The sequence below is a fragment of the Asterias rubens genome, chromosome 7 (genome assembly GCF_902459465.1).
Source record: "Asterias rubens chromosome 7, eAstRub1.3, whole genome shotgun sequence".
Lineage (NCBI taxonomy): Eukaryota > Metazoa > Echinodermata > Asteroidea > Forcipulatida > Asteriidae > Asterias > Asterias rubens.
The window spans coordinates 9,590,567-9,610,808 of NC_047068.1; the positions used below are offsets into that span (position 1 = coordinate 9,590,567).

Sequence of the window (20,242 nt, forward strand, 5' to 3'; positions counted from 1 at the left end):
TTGCATACACAGCTCCTAACCTCTGGAATCGGCTTCCAACACGTGTTAGAGTGAAAACTCACTAGATCTGGGCCCAATTTTTTTAGAGCTGCTCAGCACAAAAAATCGCTCAGCATGAAATTTCGTCCTTAATAAAACCAGGATTACCAACCAAATTTTCATGTGTTGCATATTGCTTGATACTGGTATTCAGATGTTGTTTGCTCATCCTGGATATCAAGTAGAAATTGGTTGATAATCCGTTTTTTATCAAGGAAGAAATTTCATGCGAAGCACATTTTTGTGCTTAGCAGCTCTATGAAATTTGGCCCTGTTCAAGTGTTTACTTAAAACCCATCTGCTCAGCATGTGACTTTCAGACATTTCTCCTGCCAGTTTGTTTCGCTTCACCTTGCGATATTTTGGCATGTTTTTTTTATAATCATGTGTAGTTTAAAGGCAGTGGACACTATTGGTAGTTACTCAAAATAATTATTAGCATAAAACCTTACTTGGTAACGAGTAATGGGGAGAGGTTGATGGTATAAAACATTGTGAGAAACGGCTCCCTCTGAAGTGCCATAGTTTTCGAGAAAGAAGTAATTTTCAACGAATTTGATTTCGAGACCTCAGATTTAGAACTTGAGGTCTCGAAATCAACCATCTAAACACACACAACTTCATGTGACTAGGGTGTTTTCTTATTTCATTATTATCTCGCAACTTTGATGACCGATTGAGCTCATATTTTTACAGGCTTGTTATTTTATGCATATGTTGAGATACACCAACTGTGAAGGCTAGTCTTTGACAATTACCAATAGTGTCCACTGTCTTTAAGAATGGTTGATGTTCTTTAAATTAGTTCCATGCATGTACAGTGCATTTGGGTTTTGCCATGAACTAAACATGCTTTACAATAATTATTTATTGTTATAATTTTTGATGTTAATTTTACATTATTGTTTCTCTAGGTTTTACCTGTTTTATGAATATTCACAAAGTTCAAAAAAATTCCTGTTTACAAAATTACATTGAAACCAAAGAAGCGGTCATCAGTAATGTGACGTAAAGAATTTCACACATTTTTTAAGGTTCAGCATACATTAATACTAAGGTTGTTTTGTGTTTTTTTTTTCTAAATGCAGCTATCAATCCATGCGCCAGCTTCCCATGTAGTAATGGAGGTACTTGTATCCAATCTGCCTCGTCCTGTCTGGATTATACGTGCGTCTGTGTGGGCTGCTTCACTGGAGATACATGTGATCAATGTAAGTATCGCTAAGAAACCTCAAGACACATGGAATATTTAATGAGCCAATAAAGGATGATCGCAATATTTCAACTATTACCTTTTTATGGCCAAATAGACATCGTAGATACCGGTTAATGACAATTTTACTCTCAAAATTGAGTTATGAATAACTGGAGTCAAAAATGCACCCGGCCGCGCGGCTTTTTCAGCCGAGAGTCAAAAACGGCTTATCTATTATAATGACCTCTTGACGCCAGTGACGATATGCCCCTAATTGAGTTTGAATGCAGTTCTCCAGCTTTGGCAAACTGAGGGCACTATTTTCCACACCAAATAGCCACCACTGACGTCCGATTTCTTTGCCGCGCAGGTTTGTTTGGCCCCGCGTTTTTCAGAAATTTGGCTGGAAGCGTTCTGTAGAAAAACCATTTTTACCATGTTTTAACAAGAGGTAAGAGACTCGTTATATTTGTTTTATGTTTCGTATGGACTCCAGCTATTAGAAAACTGTAATATCTATATATTTGTGATCATCCTTTATTGGCGATTTAATCATAATAATTATTTTTTATATAGCGCTGTTTACACCCGGGCCTTAAATAATTCCTTAAGCAATCTCATCACCCTTGGGAGTATACAGCCTTGTGCAACAAGTATGCGCTACTCGGCTAAATCAATCACAAGAACCATCTCTGCCCTCACATGTAGCAGGGTTGTGTTCTGAGCAGTTTTTCTTGCCAATTTATATGTTGCACTGCATTATTTAAAATAATGTTGTTGTCTTAAAGACACTGGACACTATTGGTAATTGTCAAAGATCAGTCTTCTCACTTGGTGTACAGTATAAAATAACAAACCTGTGAAAATTTGAGCTCAATCAGCCGTTTAAGTTGCAAGATAATAATGAAAGAAAAACACCCTTGTCACACAAAGTTGTGTGCTTTCACATGCTTGATTTCGAGACCTCATCTTCGAAATCTAAGGTCTCGAAATCAAATTTGTGGAAAATTACTTCTTTCTCGAAAACTAAATTACTTCAGATGGAGCCGTTTCTCACAATGTTTTGTACTATCAACAGCTCCCCATTACTCATTACCAAGTAAGGTTTTATGCTAAAAATTATTTTGAGTAAGTACCAATAGTGTCCACTGCCTTTAAATCCTTTTAAATGTTGCTTTGTTTAAGATGTTTACATTCTGGAGCTTTTATAAACTTGAGACATGTTAATTTTCAATAAAACTTTCTTTTTAGTTGGACAATAAAAAATTTAAACCCCCAAATTATATAAATATATATAATAATAACTGTACTTTGTGTCTTCCTTACAGATGTCCATGTATGTGACAATTTACCATGTCAGAATGGTGGATACTGTCTTCGTAAAGCTGGATCTTGCTCCGAGTATCTGTGTACCTGCAGTGGGTGCTATTCAGGAACAAACTGCCTAACATGTGAGTTTCATTCTAATAATATTTATTCGGGCAAACACATTTACAAGCACATGTACACATTAAAAATATTTAAGAAAACAAAGTAAAACAACAGTGGGGTGCCAAGGAGAGCATAAAAGTCAACAAAATAACTATTGCCAAAAGGCCCATGTCTCCTAAATCCCCAAAATACATAAAAAACATTAGAAGAAAAAAAAAACCTCAACATTGTTGTAGCTGTTAAAGGAACACGTTGCCTTGGATTGGACGAGTTGGCAGTATAAACAAACATTTGTAACCAATTGTTATAAAAAGCATATGGTTAGAAAGATGTTTTAAAAGTAGAATACAATGATCCACACAAATGTGCCTCGAAGCTGCGTGGTTTTCCATTTGCTTTGCGAACTAACACGGTCGGCCATTTATGGGAGTCAAAAATTTGACTCCCATAAATGGCCGACCGTGTTAGCCGACGAGGTAAAAGGAAAACCACGCAATTTCGAGGCATGCTTGTGTGGATCATTGTATTCTACTTTTAAAACATCTTTCCAACCATATGCATTTTATAACAAACGGTTTCAAACGCTTTTCAAAGACCAACTCGACCGGTCCAAGGCAACATGTTCCTTTAACCAGTAGCTCCAATTGTTCCTGCGATTCCTGTAATGTTTTTGTTCTCTTACCCCAGTGGTTGATCCATGTAGTAACAGCCCATGTCTTTACAACGGTGTGTGCCTGCCAGAGAGTTGTACTGAATACACCTGTTCCTGTCCATCATGTAGAGCTGGTACCAATTGTGAAGTGGGTAAGTTATACACAGAATGTAGAGTGGGGACTTTAAAGGCACTGGACACTATTGGTAATTACTCAAAATAATTGTTGCCATAAAAACTTACTTGGTCACGTGGTAACAAGCAATGGGGAGCTGTTGATAGTATAAAACATTGTGAGAAACGGCTCTCTCAGAAGCAATAGAGTTTTCGAGAAAGAAGTAATTTTCCACTAGAATATTTGAGTTTGATTTTGAGATCGACCTCAGAATTAGATTTTGAGGTCCCGAAATCAAGCACGTGTGACAAGGGTGTTTTTTCTTCCATTATTAACTCGCAACTTTGACGATCAAAAGAGTTCAAATGTTCACAGGTTTGTTATTTCGTGCATATGTTGAAATACACCTCGTGAGAAGGTGTCCAGTGCCTTTAAACCTTTGGAGTCAACTCATTTCTGTATAAACATCACCATACACCCCCTATTATTTTTTGTATTATTATTATTATTTTTTTTTTTCCTGTGGCTGAATAGAGGGTGGTATAAAACCATGACTGTTACACATGTATGCCAAGTGATGGTAATTATGTTGAAACATTGCTTACTTAACAGTGTCTGGAAAAGTATATAATAAAAAAAAACATTGGAAAGAAAATGTCAGTTCAGTTCATGACCTTAACCTTGACTTTCGTTTGGTCACGTTTTGCAGCAATTTGCGTCCGCTATTTTTTCTGAAAAATAATGCACACCCAGGCTAGTCGCCAAGGCTGAATACTGAGTCTGTGCTGCCTGACTGAAAACTCTAACGAATGAACAACTGAGTTATATGAAAATGTTGGCGTTTGATGACTGAATCTTTGTTTACTGTCACCTTCTTTTTACAGAGGTCGATCTGTGCCGAACACAAAACTACTGTCTAAATGGAGCAACTTGTTTCCAACAGAACGACTGTACTAGTATCTTATGTGTATGTGACAACTGCCATCTAGGACAATCTTGCCAAGAGCGTGAGTGAAACACCTTCAAATTCTGACCATGTTGAATATCTTATTTCCGTAAAGGATTTGGGTACTTTTTGTAACACAAAACACAATGTCCACAGATTTACATAAAACTTACACCGTTTGAAGATAATGGTAGTAGAAAGCGTACCTTAAAATATTAGTTTTTGAGAAATGAGTAAAACAATGTAATGAAAATACATTTTTACATGCTTAAATAATTTTCGTCCCATGATCACTGAGACAAAAATTATTTTCATGACATTGTTTTACTCATTTCTCAAAAACTACTGCACTTCAGCAAGTAATATTTTCTGGGAAGCTTTCTACTATCATTATCTTCGTGTTGTAGTTTTTGAGAAATGCGTAATAATTGGCGCAAAATAATTTTTGTCTCAGGAGACGGAAATTATTAGCATGTACATCATTATTTTCAAACCGTGTCAGTTTAATGTGAATATGTGGTCATTATGTTTTGTGTCCTACAAAAAGTACCCAAAACTCCTTAAAGGGAGGTTATACTCTTTGGTAATGTCCAAAAATTATTTTCCATCAAATATCACTTGGTAAAAAGCATACATCGATTGGTAATGTATACAATTTTGATCAACTATTCCCATCCAAGGATTGTGGATTTAGAGGAATTCAGTCTGAAAAACGTTTTATGCAGAAATGTTTCTCAGATTGTGTGTTTAAATTATGGATTATTTATCCTGCGTGGACATAACCACTCCAGATTGTCAGCAATATCTAAAAACCACTACCACCTTTTGAGCTATGACAATAAATAAATTGATGTTTGATAAATGTATTGTTATTTATGTTGTGTTCCCTTGTTGTATTTCAGGCATTGACACATGTCAACAGTTGAATAATCCGTGTCAGAACGGTGGAATCTGCACAAGTGACTGCCCTGACTACACCTGTACTTGTCCATCGTGCTGGACGGGACAAAACTGTGATATCCGTAAGTCGGGCCATATTCCACTTGATATCATCCATGGGAAATGAGAGACTTTTGGGACGTGTGGTGGCAGCAGACTTACCAGGTAAAATCCATTGTTCTCGGTAATGTCCGCATGCTCAGAACTTCGTAAAAAATGGAAATTTACCTGGTAAGTCTGCTGCCACCTAGCGTTCCAAAGTCTCCGATTGTATACATCATGGATTAATATTAGTTTTGTTTATGTACTTGTTTTTGTGTGTGCATGGATGGATGATACCCAAGCAAAGGGGTAACCCTTTTCAGCCCCAGGAGTACATGTAGGTGGCAACGGCCCCTGGAAAAATAGCACCTTGAAGTGGCCTTCAGCCCTTGTGTGGCTGACGACTTGCATACAAATTTATTTTAAAAATTATGCATTTAGATATGTGTTCATAGTATAACTATATCACAGCGTTTACAATAGCAATGAGCAACTTGCCACCAAATCCATAAACATTATACAAACAAAACAGCAAAACTACACCGATAAGAAAATAGGTATGTTTTGAGAATTTTCTGAAACACATCCACTGATGAATCAGATTGAATATAGGAGGGAAGTGATAAGTAGTTCTCATTACATATACAGCGCTTTATCACTTTCAGTTTAAAACACTTTCTTCTGTCTTTAGTTCTACGATTTATTCTTATGTGGCAACGGAAACTAAATTTTTGTATATTTATGATGCGTACAAGAATATATTCTAATTCTAATTTTAATTATTCCTTACATTTACTTGACTTCCTCCCTCTGTTTCATAACTACAGCTGTTGACCTGTGTGTGAGCAACCCATGCCAGAACGGAGGACAGTGTGTTAACTACTGCTCCTATTACATCTGTGAATGCTCCTCCTGCTGGAGTGGTGATGCTTGTCAGTTGGGTGAGTAGAAAGTAATGTACTCCAACAGTCACACACACTAGTCCACCTCAGCCTAGAAACCTTACATCCCCTACCTGGGCCCAATTTCATAGAGAGCTGCTAAGCACAAAAATGTCCTTTGCATGAAATTTTTGCCTTGATAAAAACAGGATTACCAACCAAATTTGCATGTGATTTTCAAGATGAGCGAACATCAGCTGAATACCAGTAACAAGCAATATAAAACAAATTCATCACCAGTGAAAACAAAGTACAAACATCTTCAATGGAACATTAACACATACTGTTAGATCAATACATTCAGGATACAAGAGGCTAGTTAAAAGACAATGAACAAAGGTGATAGTACATACCAAACAGCAAGGACATCAAAACATGATAAAAAGCAAATTTTTGCAAGGAAAACGTTAAACTTAAAACGAACGTAAAGGACAGTAACTGGAAGATGAAATTTGATTTAAATCAAAATTGTTATGTTCTTAGCAGCTCGATTCTGGTAAGCACAACAAAAATGTGTGTTAGCACTGTACATGTTTACTGGGGAGTATACACCCTGTGCTGACAAGTATGTAGCCCACTAAGCTAAATCAATCACAAGAACTATCTCTGCTCTCACAAGTACCCATTAACCCCAGGGTAATAGTAAGCAATTATTTTTAAGTGTCTTTCTCAAGGACACAAGTGTCATGACCAGGATTCTAACCCACACCCTGTTGACTCAGCAGCTAGGACATGGGTCTGTCGCACAAAACTGCTCTGCTATGTCGACTCCCCAAATAATAATTTGTATTTTCTTTTTTGTAGCTGTTGATCCATGTTTCAACCAGCCATGTCTGAATGGTGGAGAGTGTCAGACGTCTTCAGATTGCTTGTCGTACTCCTGTGCATGTTCAAACTGCTTCACAGGATCCAACTGCCAAACTTGTAAGTACAGTTATCGTATTATTTTTTGTTTTTTTTTTTTTGGGGGGGGGGTGGGGATTAACCTGTACTGTGATGTGTGAAGAGTACTTCTCAGTTCTGAAACAAACTGTCCTGCTTTTAACTACTACCTGGGCGGAACGTAGAAAATCGGCTGGGTAGTAGTTCAAAAGCAGATCAGTTCTTTAGAGATATGAAAAGTCTCCCGAAATCCAAAAGATCTACTCCGCTATAGAAGAATATAAAGACAAGTTGACAAGTTCTCGAAAGAACATATTCTACCCAGCAAGTAGATACACACATGTTGTGGGCGCAAACCTATTATTTATTGAAACACGTACCTGGCCATGCAATGCCTCAAGTCCCATATTGGATATAGTTATGATGTGATTATATTGTTGTATTCTTGTAATTTGAATTTATATGTGAAATTGCCAAATAAATAACAATAATAATAATATTATTTTTACAGATGACGATCCATGTATACCCAGCCCGTGCCAGAATAACGGAGTCTGTGCCCAGAATCAAGCTTCCTGTTTAGACACCCTCTGCTTGTGCTCTGGCTGCTACTCAGGAGACAACTGTGAATTACGTAAGAACAATCTTGAATCAATCCATCTTACAAATACAATGTAAATGAACACGAATTTTCAACTTCTAAAACTTTTTCTATTTCTCTTTCTAGTGTTTGGTTAATCCAGAGTTATTTGGTTCAAACCCCACTGTAGTCTTTTTTCTTTGTTAAACCCAAGAATGCTTGTTACCCCCCCCCCCCCCCCAAAAAAAAACAAGGCAAGAGATAACTTTCAAAACATTTTGTATGCGTGTTGAATACGAAGTACACGTTGGAGGTTTTGTTTATTGAACGCTACGTGATGCTGTTTTATCAACTTACAAAATGGCCGCACAAAAACACGCTGTGAGATGCTGGTTTGTCAACTTACAAAATGGCCGCATGGGCGCATGCCGGGGCGCGTATTTAGGGCAGTGCACCCTCTAGTTCTTATATATAACTCTATGGGATACATGTAGCTCATTCGCCATGGCTGCCCTGCGTCTATGGATTGAGCTTCTGGCCGTTCTGAGAGAAGCAATCTCACTGCCTCTATGCAAACGTCTCCTTAAGACCTTCCTGTTTCCACAAGCCATCCTAATTCATTTGTTTTTCTTTTGTCCTCATCTCCTGTTAAGGGCTCTGTTCTTAGCGTAGGGCTATATAAATGCTCTGTATTGTTATTACTGTTATTGTATTCCTCTACAGGTCTGGATCCCTGTGTATCTAACCCCTGTGGTAATAATGGTATATGCAGTGAGGTATCTTGCTTTGAATTCACATGTACCTGCCTAGGATGCTTTACTGGACCCTACTGTGAGACAGGTAATAACGGAGAACACCTTCAATTCTTCTGTTGTATTTCTGTTATTTATTTATTTCTGATTTCAACTGGGTGGGCCATTCAGTGGAATCCCAATTGTTCTCCAATTAGTCCCAGCATGTACGGAGACACAATAACAATAAAGCGATACAAAACGGACACAAACTTGGTTATTAACATAAAAATTGTTTAGTTGATTAGTAGGTGGTTTGTAATCAAGTCATTGTCAAGTAATGCACCTACTTTAGCCAAGTCGACTGTTCTATTGGGAACATTTTGCTATGTAAAAGGAGTAGGTCTCATAGTTCTAGTCCCACATGCATCCTTGCATACTAAATATTGAAGTACCTTGAGCACTGCTGAGTGACGGATATGGGCACTGTATAAGAAGTCCTTTATATGAGTGTTATTCTGTTTCAGCGATCAATCCGTGTCGTAACAACCCATGCGAGAATAATGGAGTCTGCTTTGCGGGCACATCTTCATGTGAAAGCTTCTTATGTAACTGTATAAGAAACCATTAATATATGTATTATTCTGTTTCAGCGATCAATCCGTGTCGTAACAACCCATGCGAGAATAATGGAGTCTGCTTTAAGGGCACATCTTCATGTGAAAGCTTCTTATGTAACTGTATAAGAAACCATTAATATATGTATTATTCTGTTTCAGCGATCAATCCGTGTCGTAACAACCCATGCGAGAATAATGCAGTCTGCTTTAAGGGCACATCTTCATGTGAAAGCTTCTTATGTAACTGTATAAGAAGCCATTAATATATGTATCATTCTGTTTCAGTGATCAATCCGTGTCTTAACAACCCATGCGAGAATAATGGAGTCTGTTTTACGGGCACATCTTCATGTGAAAGCTACTTATGTAACTGCCCTGAATGTTACACAGGCAGATTCTGCTCTCAACGTAAGTAGAAATCTCTCTGTGACAGATTCGGTCATGATAGACCTGGGCCCAATTTCATAGAGCTGCTAAGCACGAAAATTTGCTTAGCATGAAATTTCTTCCTTGATAAAAACAGGATTACCAAGCGAATTTCTATTTTTGTTGCATTTCCTAGTTACTGGTATTCAGCTGTTTATCTGAAGTGCTTATTCAGCTGTTTATTCAAGTGCTTATCTTGAAACTCACATAGAAATTTGGTTGGGAAATCCTGTTTTTATTTAGGCAAACAATTTCATGCTATGCAAATTTTTGTGCTTAGTAGCTCTATGAAATTGGGCCCAGTTTGCACAAGCGTGCGTCTCAAAAAAAACTAGACACTTTTGAAATGGCTGCGGAATAAGAAATATATCATTGGGGGGAAAAGGTTTATAGATGATGGATAGCTTATGGACTCAACTTTCATATGACACCAAAAACTCTGAAAATACTTCATGCTTGGGTGATCCTGCTCACTGAAAAATAAGTAGTCAGCATCTTGGATTGAATTTTGTAAGCTCCAAAGGACTTAACTCTCACAAATTGGAAGGCTTATTCCTGCGCAACATAATTTTCATTCCCTTTACAAGAGTGAGCAGTGCTCACCCAAGCACCTATTATTACCAGACTTGTTTGTGTCAAATGAAAGTTGAGTCCATAAGCTACCCATACATATACACATGTTCCCCCAGAATCATTTATCTTATACTCGACAGCTATTTCAAAAGTGTACAGTTTTTTTTTTAAGATGCCGTGTGTGCTAGCCCTGAACATCTGATGTCGAGGCTCGTGAGTTACGCCAGAGATCTGCTGTTGAGCCTGTACGTCAATCCACGTCTATAATCAACTCTCACCTACATTCATTTCACACGAAGAATCAAGTGAAATTCTTACATTCATAACAACACTGCAAAATTTGTCATCATCCAAAACTTCTGATGACATCGCTCTGAGCAAAATCAGTCACTATGTTTTTGTTTTGGAAGTGATCAGCTTTAGAAATCGGTTAACCCAAAATGAGTACCAGTGAGCATTGAGTGAGTCATGAACCACGCTACTCAGTTATGAAACCACTTAATGGATGTGTGCCTGGATCTTTTTGTACCTTGACTTGTATAATGTGTATGGCAATAAAATATTTCATTTGACACTTGTTTGTGCAAAATTTTCTACATAGATAAAAAGTAACTTTGATAGACCATTACAAATGCTCAATGTGTGTTGCCGTTTGATCATTCAAGTAAATGTATGTTTCATTTTATTGAAACGCTGCATCCACAGCAAGACACAGAGTGCCGTTGAGGTCCAATTTCATAGAGCTGCTTTAGCATGCAAACTAGCTAAGCACAACAAAATTATGCTTACCGGAATAAGGCCAACTTACCATTCCCCATGTACCGATTTGTGACTGTGTCCTGCTCATTTGTGCTAAGCAAAAAATGTTCAAGCATTATTTGCTGCTTATTTGGCCCTGGTTTTATTGCTACATGTACATAAGGAACTTGGGAATGTCCTCTTGTGAACTACAATGTGTCCTTGCACTTGATTGGCTTCATGCACCGTGGTGGCTCATGAATATTCATATTCCTTGTTACTGTAGGTACCGATCAGTGCTCGCCTAATCCCTGCCAGAACAACGCTATCTGTTACCCGTTTGATGACAACTGTGTGGACTACTTGTGCGAGTGTGTGGGTTGCTTCACTGGAGGCGACTGCGATATTCGTAAGAACATATTTACTTGTAATAGATTAAGGGTGTCATGGGTAGAGTGTCATTCAGCGCCAAAGTTGAACATGTATGATCTGTTTTATGTATTCCAAAAGTGGCAATATCCTACATGTATGAATTGTTTAATTTATTTCAAAAAGTCGAATGAATCTGTTTTATGTATTCCATAATTGTATAATTGTAAATATCCTTCATGTACAATCTGCTTTATGTATTTATGAGTCTTTGATATTAATATTATTATTGTTTGTTTAAAATTTATGTACATCTTTTTTGTGTGCTCAAAAAAACATCGTCAATTGTACATGAACGACCTTTAATACACATTATTATCTCAAGAGTGCAATTTGTTTGGAAAAAAAAAACAAAAAAAATAAAAATTTTGGGTCCAAAACGCAAACAAGAATTTGGCAACATTGCCCAATTTTTAAATCAGTGATTTGAAATGAGATAGACAAACAGTAGGGTTGTCTTAATTGACCGAGCTAAGGGACCTTGCCAACATTAGTCCAGGACTCGCCGTTAAAATGACCTTGTTTGAAATTGGGTGTCGGCAAAAACTTTATGTACTAACTAGTTTAGCTACTTTAGTTTTTATTACCTTTATTGCACAATCGTCAAAATAAATCTAAGTGCATAAGGGAAACCCTGAACAGGCACGCAGGCCCAGTAATGGGTCACATATCAGAATAAAAACCAAGAAACAAAGTCAACAGGCACGCAGGCCCAGTAATGGGTCACATATCAGAATAAAAACCAAGAAACAAAGTCAACAGCAAAAATGCAAAAAACAACAGTAGAAAACATGGAAGTATAGTAAAAACGGCTATAAAATCACAATTAAAAATATATATTTTATGCAAATTTTATAAACAATTTATAATACAATAACGGTTGTTTATTGCACATGGTTAAGAAAAACGACCCAGCCCCTAATGACAAACAAGTCCTTATACTTGTCTCCTTTCTGTTCCTTACTTGTGCAGTTATTAATCCATGTGATTCCAATCCATGTAAGAATGGTGCCTTCTGCCAACCAGCGTTAACCAACTGTCAGAATTATCAATGCTTCTGTAATGGATGTTGGACTGGCGATACCTGTCAGGAATGTAAGTATGCTACCACAGACTACTTTGGTTTTATCATAACACTATTATTAAAGACCTGCTTCAACGAAAATGTCAAGTTGTGAACTTTGCTGAATTTCATTTAAAAAAATTCAATCAATAAGGAAATCAGGTGATACAATGTATGACTATAAATAGATTTTGATCAGGTAAAAAAAAACAATCATTTTGAATACCCTTATCCAGCGCTTTTCTAAAAGATTCATGAAAAGCTCTGTGATGTAATCACTCATGTTACGTCATAGGAGGGAGCTCCAATTTGTATAGTCGCTTTGTTGGGGCGTTAAAGTATGAGGAAGCAAACTCCCAGACATGACGTCAAAGCATTGTCATTTTGCAAGCGCCGTGAACGACAGAAGTGGTTTTTGGTTTTTCAATTTAAATTTTCACTGGGTAGTTTGACTTTAGACAATTACATTTGCATAGGATTAAAAGGTGGGAATGATTCCAATAACCAAAAGTAGACTTTGTCTTTAAAGGCACTGGACACTGTTGGTATTTATTCAAATTAATTGTCAGTATTAAAACTTAGTTTGTAACCTTTTGAGAAACGGCTCCCTCTGACAATACCTGAAGTAACATAGTTTTTGAGAATATTAAAATACTTCAGGCCTGAAGCCTTTTATTAGGCATCTGAAAGCACACAACTTTGTGCAACAAGGGTGTTTTTTCTTTCATTAATCTCACGCAACTTCGGTGACCAATAACGGAGTCCAAATTTTCACAGACTTATTTATGCATATGTCATGTATGTTGTGATACACCAAATGAGAATACTTGTCTTTGATAATTACTAAAGGTGTCCAGTGCCCTTAAAGACAGTGGACACTATTGCTAATTACTCAAAATGATTGTTAGCATAAAACCTTACTTGGTGACGAGTAATGGGGAGAGGTTGATAGTATAAAACATTGTGAGAAACGACTCCCTCTGAAGTGACCTAGTTTTCAAGACAGAAGTAATTTTCCACGAATTTGATTTCAAGACCTCAGATTTAGAACTTGAGGTCTCAAAATCAACCATCTAAACGCACACAACTTCGTGTGACAAGGGTTATTTTTCTTTCATTATTATCTCGCAACTTCGACGACAGATCAAATTTTCACAGGTTTGTTATTTTATGTTTATGTTGAGATACACCAACTATGAAGGCTAGTCTTTTACAAATTTACAATTACCAATAGTGTCCACTGCCTTTAAGTATAATCATGTTGTGGTTTTCATTAGTTGTTTTTCTGTTTGTTTGCAGTGATTGATCCATGTGCCAATAACCCATGTATGGCAGGTGGAACGTGTACTGCAACATCTTGTACTGAGTTTCAATGTGAATGCCCACCCTGCACCCGCGGACCAACATGTGCCGAATGTAGGTAGTCATTCTACGGAATGGAGAATTTATTGTTGCGTATGTCCGTCTGCAGTTTATGTCCACTCCGTTTGTTTGTCTGTTTTTGTTTCATTGTTTTGTTTTGTTTTGCTGGTCAGTTCTTCAAATGGGATGTAAGTTCATAGGTCTTGTGTCATAGAAAGATGGAATTCTCCATTAAAGGGGCACTCTGTGTTTCAAACAATGAAAATATCTTCACAGTGGCATTCATAAACATCCATTCATGAATACCCCAGACAGTTGCGCAATTCCTATTGGTTCGAATGGGAATCAAAGTGTGTTGAATCGGTTTTCAACTAGTGGTTTAAACCCGCCGAGGCCTGGTTCTTGATAATTTACCTCGACTTCATCTCGGTAAAATTATCAAGAACCAGGCCTCGTTGGGATTAAACCACTTGTTGAAAACCTCTTCACCACACATTGATTCCCTTAATATTTGTATACAGTCAGTAAAATGATAACCAAAACAACAGGGCCCAAATTCATGGCTCTGCTTACCGGCGGATTCTGCTCTCGCGATCTCCATTCTCTTGCTTATGTGCAAGCGCCAAATTTCTGCATAGGAAGCCTAGTAACGTGGAGTACGCACGCGCACAAGCCAAAATTTCCTGCTAACCCGTGAAATAGGCTTGACATAAGCACAGAATTCTCTACTTCTGTAAGAGCCAATACTTTGCTTACGACAAGCAGAGCCATGTAATTTGGCTCTGATCGTCATGAAAGTAAACTCATTGTTTTTTTTGTTTTTTTTTATTTTTAGTTGTGAATCTTTGCCATCCTGATGTGAATCCGTGTAGCAGCAGTGGTACATGTTTCCAGAATTCCCTATGTACATCCGTATTCTGTGTGTGTGGGGATTGTTTCAGGGGGATGTTCTGTGATGTCGGTAAGTGCAACTAATATTGATTTCTAACAGGAATTGAGCTTCTCAGGCGACGAAGCTCATATCCGCGTTGTGGGCTTACGGAAGGGGGTCCTGACAGCAACAGGACAATTGACCCCACAAAGCAATCCAAATACGAACACTGGATCCCACAAGGAAGTTTTTATAGAAAAGCGAACTCTGAGGGACCCGACAAACCTGATCTGTAAAGATGGAGGGGGGGGGGGGGGGGGGGGCACAACAAGCCCACAGGGCTTGTGAGATAAAAGCAAAAGAGAAGTAAAAGTAAACAGAGATGTGAAGTAATTACAAAAGCAAAGTTTAGTTGATACAGAAAGAAGTACTGAAGGTTATTGCAAAATTAAATGTGTTTTTAACTTTCTCCTAGAAGTATAAATTCACTGTTTGAGCTTGTTTTATATTGTCCAGATGCTCTGCTAAACATTTGCACTTTGAGACCCCTTTATATAAAGGAGTACATTTCAAACTGATAAATATTCAATATGATTATGCTAAAGAATGCTATTGATCACTTGTTATATTATAGCTGTTGACTACTGCGAGAATCATCAATGTGTGAATGGTGGTATATGTAATAACGGATGCCCAACGTATAGCTGTACATGCCCTGTGTGCTACACTGGAGACTTGTGTCAAATACGTAAGTATACAATCACAGAAAAATAATAGTGTAATTTTTATACCACCTTCCGTAAGATCTCGTAAGTATACAAGAAGGACAAGAATAATAGTGCAATTTGTGAAGCGCCTTTAAAAAAAAAAAAAGTTTTCATTTAAATTGAATGCGCAAAAAAAAACACTGAAAATGTCTATATTGTTATATAAATAAAAATGTAGCAGTTTAGTAAAACAGCAAGACTGAGCAAACAAAGAAGGAGATACATGTACATATGTGTATTTCCTGTAATATGTTGTAATTTAGGCACTTACCCAAATTACTGGTGAGTCCCGTTGGACTGTGCAACACGAGAGCTAATAATTAGACAACAAGGTAGAAGACTGGTGGGCAACGGACTGCCGCATGGCCAGGCCGTAGGATGCTGCTCAGCCACCGGTCACGCCTGACTGGTTTATTGCGTAACAATAATAGACAAATAACAACAATCACAACAAATATTTAAACCATAAAATGTAACTTACAAACAGAGGATCAATCTAGGTTTATGTTTGGGTTTGTAACTTGATAAATAATGTTTATCGTTAATTCTCTTGGGTGTTTTTTTTTTTTAGCGGTTGATTTATGTGTCAGCTCACCCTGCTTTAACGGAGGCACCTGTGTGAACCACTGTAACAATTACAACTGCCAGTGTCCACCTTGCTTCTTTGGATTCAACTGTGAACGATGTGAGTTTTTCTGATTCTCTCTTAGCAAACTTGTCTTTCCTTTAAAGGGAGTGGACACTATTGGTAATTACATGTACTCAAAATAATTATTAGCATAAAACCTTTCTTGGTGACGAGTAATGGGGAGAGGTTGATGGTATAAAACATTGTGAGAAACGGCTCCCTCTTAAGTGCCATAGTTTTCGAGGAAAGAAGTAATTGTCAACGAATTTGATTTTGAGACATCAGATTTAGAACTTGAGGTCTCGAAATCAACCATCTAAACGCACACAACTTCGTTGTGACAGGGGTGTTTTTTTCTTTCGTTACTATCTCGTAAGTTCGATGACCGATTGAGCTCAAATCTTCACAGGTTTGTTGGTTTATGCATAGGTTGAGATACACCAACTGTGAAGGCTAGTCTTTGACAATTACCAATAGTGTCCACTGCCTTTAGATGTAAAGCTACTGTATGCATTGTTCATTTTGGGACTTAAATGCGATATGTGTGAATACAACACTTTAATTTAAAGGTATTTTCAAAGTACCTCATGTGATTTTCAACAGCAACAGTCTACAATTGTATTTTGCACATGAGTTCAGACTTTTGTCTGTTTGTAAAAACCATGACATAATAGTTCTGCTGTGAAAATTTTGGCTCATTTTGTCTGTAATGTTGCAAGAAAATTATAAAAGAAAAACCACCAGGCTAGAATTGTGTGTTATTTGACGCCTGAGAAAGGTTATATATTTGTCGGTGAAAATGACCTCTTTCCCTAAAACCAAATTACTCATCAAAGTAAGTCGTTTCTAACAACGGTTTAAATTATCAACAACTCTTCAGTGGTCTTGACCAAGTAAGTTTTTTTCTGGCCATTAACTTATTGCGCTATCTTATAACTACATGCGTTTTTGTTGCACGTCACATGATTGGTTCTCCACCAATCAAACTTCACAACTTGTTACCCAGGTATAACAATGTTGTTTGTTTGATTGTACTGTTTAGATGAAGGAGGATGTACCAACAACCCATGTGAGAATGGTGGTGCATGTTCTGAAGACCCCTTTGCATGTAATCAGTATATATGTACGTGTCCAGAGTGCTGGACGGGACCAACATGTTCACAACGTAAGTTCTTTCAGCTTTATATGTTTTAAATATATCATTATAGAGTGTTTATTATAGAGTATATATTTTTATAGAGTATTGTGGCTTAAAGAGTATTTTGTACTGTTTTATTGAAACAAATAATGTTCTATTACTTTTGTAAATTTGATGTATAAAAGGTCAAAATGAATTTGGCATTGGGGTAATAGAGTGAATTAAATCTTGAACCTTTCAAGCTTCCTAATACATGTAGGTCAATCTACTTGTAGAAAAAGTCAAATGTTTATTGACATTGCCTGTGTTTTTTATTTAGTAATTACCATAAATTTGCCTGAATAGATGGGAAAAAACAGGTCTTGTAATTTTGTAAAACATTCTTTTATATACTTTTATAAGGTTAGTATGGCATACATACTTAACAAATATTGTATGCATGTGAGTGGATTTTCATAGAATATAGTAACAAGGTGAAACAGCACTATTCAGTTTCATGCGAGGAAGGTCATTGGTTCAAATCCCACTCTAGTCATTTTTTCTTTGTTCAACCTCGAATCATTAAAGGAAAGATAATGTACATGTTTTTGTTTCTGACTGTCTGTGTAGGTAAGAACCCATGTTCTCAAAGTCCGTGTGCCAATGGCGGTCAATGCTTCGCTAGTGGAGTATCTTGTGAGAGTTTTGTCTGCGATTGTACAGGATGCTGGACTGGAGACACATGCCAAGACTGTAAGTTAACTTCAGAAATTACACCAGGACAAAACAAATAGTCATGTTCCTCTGAGCAAGAAAGGTAGTGGTAGCACTTAAAGACTTACTAGTAACATTAAAAACTGCATGAGCCTTCTTAGCAACAACATCTTCAGCAGACATAAGGATGTGGACATTGTATCGTGTCATATGTGGCGTGTCATGGCTGAGCAGTAGAGCACCGGATTCAAGCTCTGGTGTTTGATCAGCAGGGTGTGGGTTCGAGTCCCAGTCGTGACACTTGCTACGTAAAGTTTGAGAGGGAGTGCTTTCTGCTCTACCGGCCAGGCTTCAGACTGATGATACCCAAGCCTACATCCGTATGGACTGTAAAAGGGGTAACCCTGTTTCAGCCCTATAGGAAAAGGTGGCAACGGCCTCTGGAAAAAAATCATTGTAGCCCACACCTTGAAGTGGCCTTCAGGCTTTGTGTGTCTGGCGACTTGCATTACAAAAAAACAAAAAATCTGATGAAGTAGTCGTTGTTTATGTAATTAGTTAGATTTTAAGTACTACCGCTACTCTCCTCATATTTGTATCCGGAATTCAAATGACATGATTCCAACTTTTTATTTAGTGGTTTAGTGGTTAAGACATCTGCTTTAGAGTAGGGAGATGGGGGGGGGTCCAAATCCCACCTGAGTAGATGGAGGATGTTCCGGCATGAGTCGGGCAAATCACTGAGCATACAGTGCAACTTTTCTGCTAAAGACTTTTGTCTTTTTATCTATAGCTTAGTTTTTGTACAAAGCACTGTGAAGCCCCGTTCATACTTCATGCGAATGCGAAGCGAATTTGACGCGAATTTGAAGTCACAACCCTCCTTTCGCAGCGATATTCGCAAGTGAGTTGAGCGGAGTTCAACTGCTGCGAACTTTTCGTTGCGAATTTGTGACGGCAACATTCGTATCGTATTCGCGTTTGCAGGAAGTATGAACCAGGCTTTAGGCTGTTTTGTGGCAATACTACGCTTTTAAAGTTACTTTTATTATAATTATTGTGATATTACAGATAACAATCCTTGTCAGAGTACACCTTGTAAGAATGGTGGTGCATGCGCAACTGATAGTGTGTGCTCAGCATATTCCTGCGTATGTGATGGCTGCTTTACTGGTCTTCAATGCGAAACGCGTAAGTATTCATGAACATAATAATTTGTAAGTTTTTGTTATTTATTGTTGTCATGCACCTGGAAGAATTACCAAAAAAGTATGGCATTACATTTGGTAATACTAGAGTTATCCCATAGGGATGTTTTTTCAATTTCTACATGTCCTTTATGCGTAATGTATCCTTCCTTGAATGAACTCATGATTGGCAGAAAACCGGTCAAACTTAAACACTCGGTCTTCTTGAAACACAATTTTGCACAGTAATTGTCATTATGTCATTCCTTCATGCACACAATGTTGTTTTGTATTTTTGTAGGCCCCTTGGACACTATGGATGGATATGTACACATTATAGGTTTTGCTGTTGTTATTAGGGACTTTTCGTTTTCGACGACGGATGATTCTGCGACGGTAAAGATGACATTTGGCGTCATCTGCGCATGCGTCGGCTTTGAGGACGGTCGTCCCTCAATTTCTACGACAGTACTTGGGATGAATCTTCGTTGTGCTGAAAACGACAACGTTTAGCTGAACAACCGTCGTCGAAAACGAAAAGTCCCAATTATTGTTTTTACTACTGTTATTATTATATCAGGTAGTGTTACATGTACACTGTACATACCATTTACAAATAATTTTCAGTTGCTTTCTCTTCATCGATGTAGTTTATCTTTGCACACAATGCACCATGCTTTGAGTTCTATTTGATTTACCCCAATCCACCATCCTGCTTTTGATGTATATTTCCGTTACAGCAATCAGCGCTTGTAAAGTGAACCCATGTTTGAACGGTGGATTGTGTTACCAAGGCTCTGTGACATGTAATGCCTTCATCTGTGATTGTCCAGGATGTTATACCGGGAAAAACTGTGAAACTTGTGAGTATATCCAAACCTCGCTCCCAGAGGTGTTCGATCTCGCCACGCCATTTTATCCCAGCGTGCCTTGTTTACTCATAACCCCTGGGGTGCATTTTCACGATCAAAACCAATAACTGTTTTGGTTGAACTTGCCATTGGTTGATCCTTGGCCGTTGACCGAAACAGTTATTTGTTTTGCCTGTGAAAATGCATCCCTGGAAGTGGTTCAGTAAAATGTGCCAGAATCTGGCACTTTTTAATTAGGCATGTGGCCAATCCACTCTAAGCGCCAGCTCTAGTGTGGTAACCCGCAAAAGATGCATCAAGTTATAGAGCAACTGGTCCCCTCTCATTCTTCTTTGATCATGTGATATGTCTACCTGTATGCAGTGTGGGTTGACTGTGTAAA

The 20,242-nt window shown here is 37.8% G+C and overlaps 1 protein-coding gene across 1 annotated transcript in view; it reads left to right on the forward strand.

Annotated features, from left to right (window-relative positions):
- LOC117292625 (fibrillin-2-like) overlaps positions 1 to 20,242 on the forward strand; it is a 102,795-nt gene that overhangs the window by 48,865 nt on the left and 33,688 nt on the right. Inside the window, 20 exon segments of the mRNA XM_033774749.1 lie at positions 1,128 to 1,250; positions 2,563 to 2,685; positions 3,353 to 3,469; positions 4,317 to 4,439; positions 5,281 to 5,400; positions 6,187 to 6,300; positions 7,105 to 7,224; positions 7,694 to 7,816; positions 8,486 to 8,602; positions 9,399 to 9,521; positions 11,137 to 11,259; positions 12,252 to 12,374; positions 13,642 to 13,758; positions 14,540 to 14,665; positions 15,210 to 15,323; positions 15,914 to 16,027; positions 17,013 to 17,135; positions 17,718 to 17,840; positions 18,873 to 18,992; positions 19,729 to 19,851. Of these exon segments, the coding sequence (XP_033630640.1) occupies positions 1,128 to 1,250; positions 2,563 to 2,685; positions 3,353 to 3,469; positions 4,317 to 4,439; positions 5,281 to 5,400; positions 6,187 to 6,300; positions 7,105 to 7,224; positions 7,694 to 7,816; positions 8,486 to 8,602; positions 9,399 to 9,521; positions 11,137 to 11,259; positions 12,252 to 12,374; positions 13,642 to 13,758; positions 14,540 to 14,665; positions 15,210 to 15,323; positions 15,914 to 16,027; positions 17,013 to 17,135; positions 17,718 to 17,840; positions 18,873 to 18,992; positions 19,729 to 19,851 (2,409 nt within the window).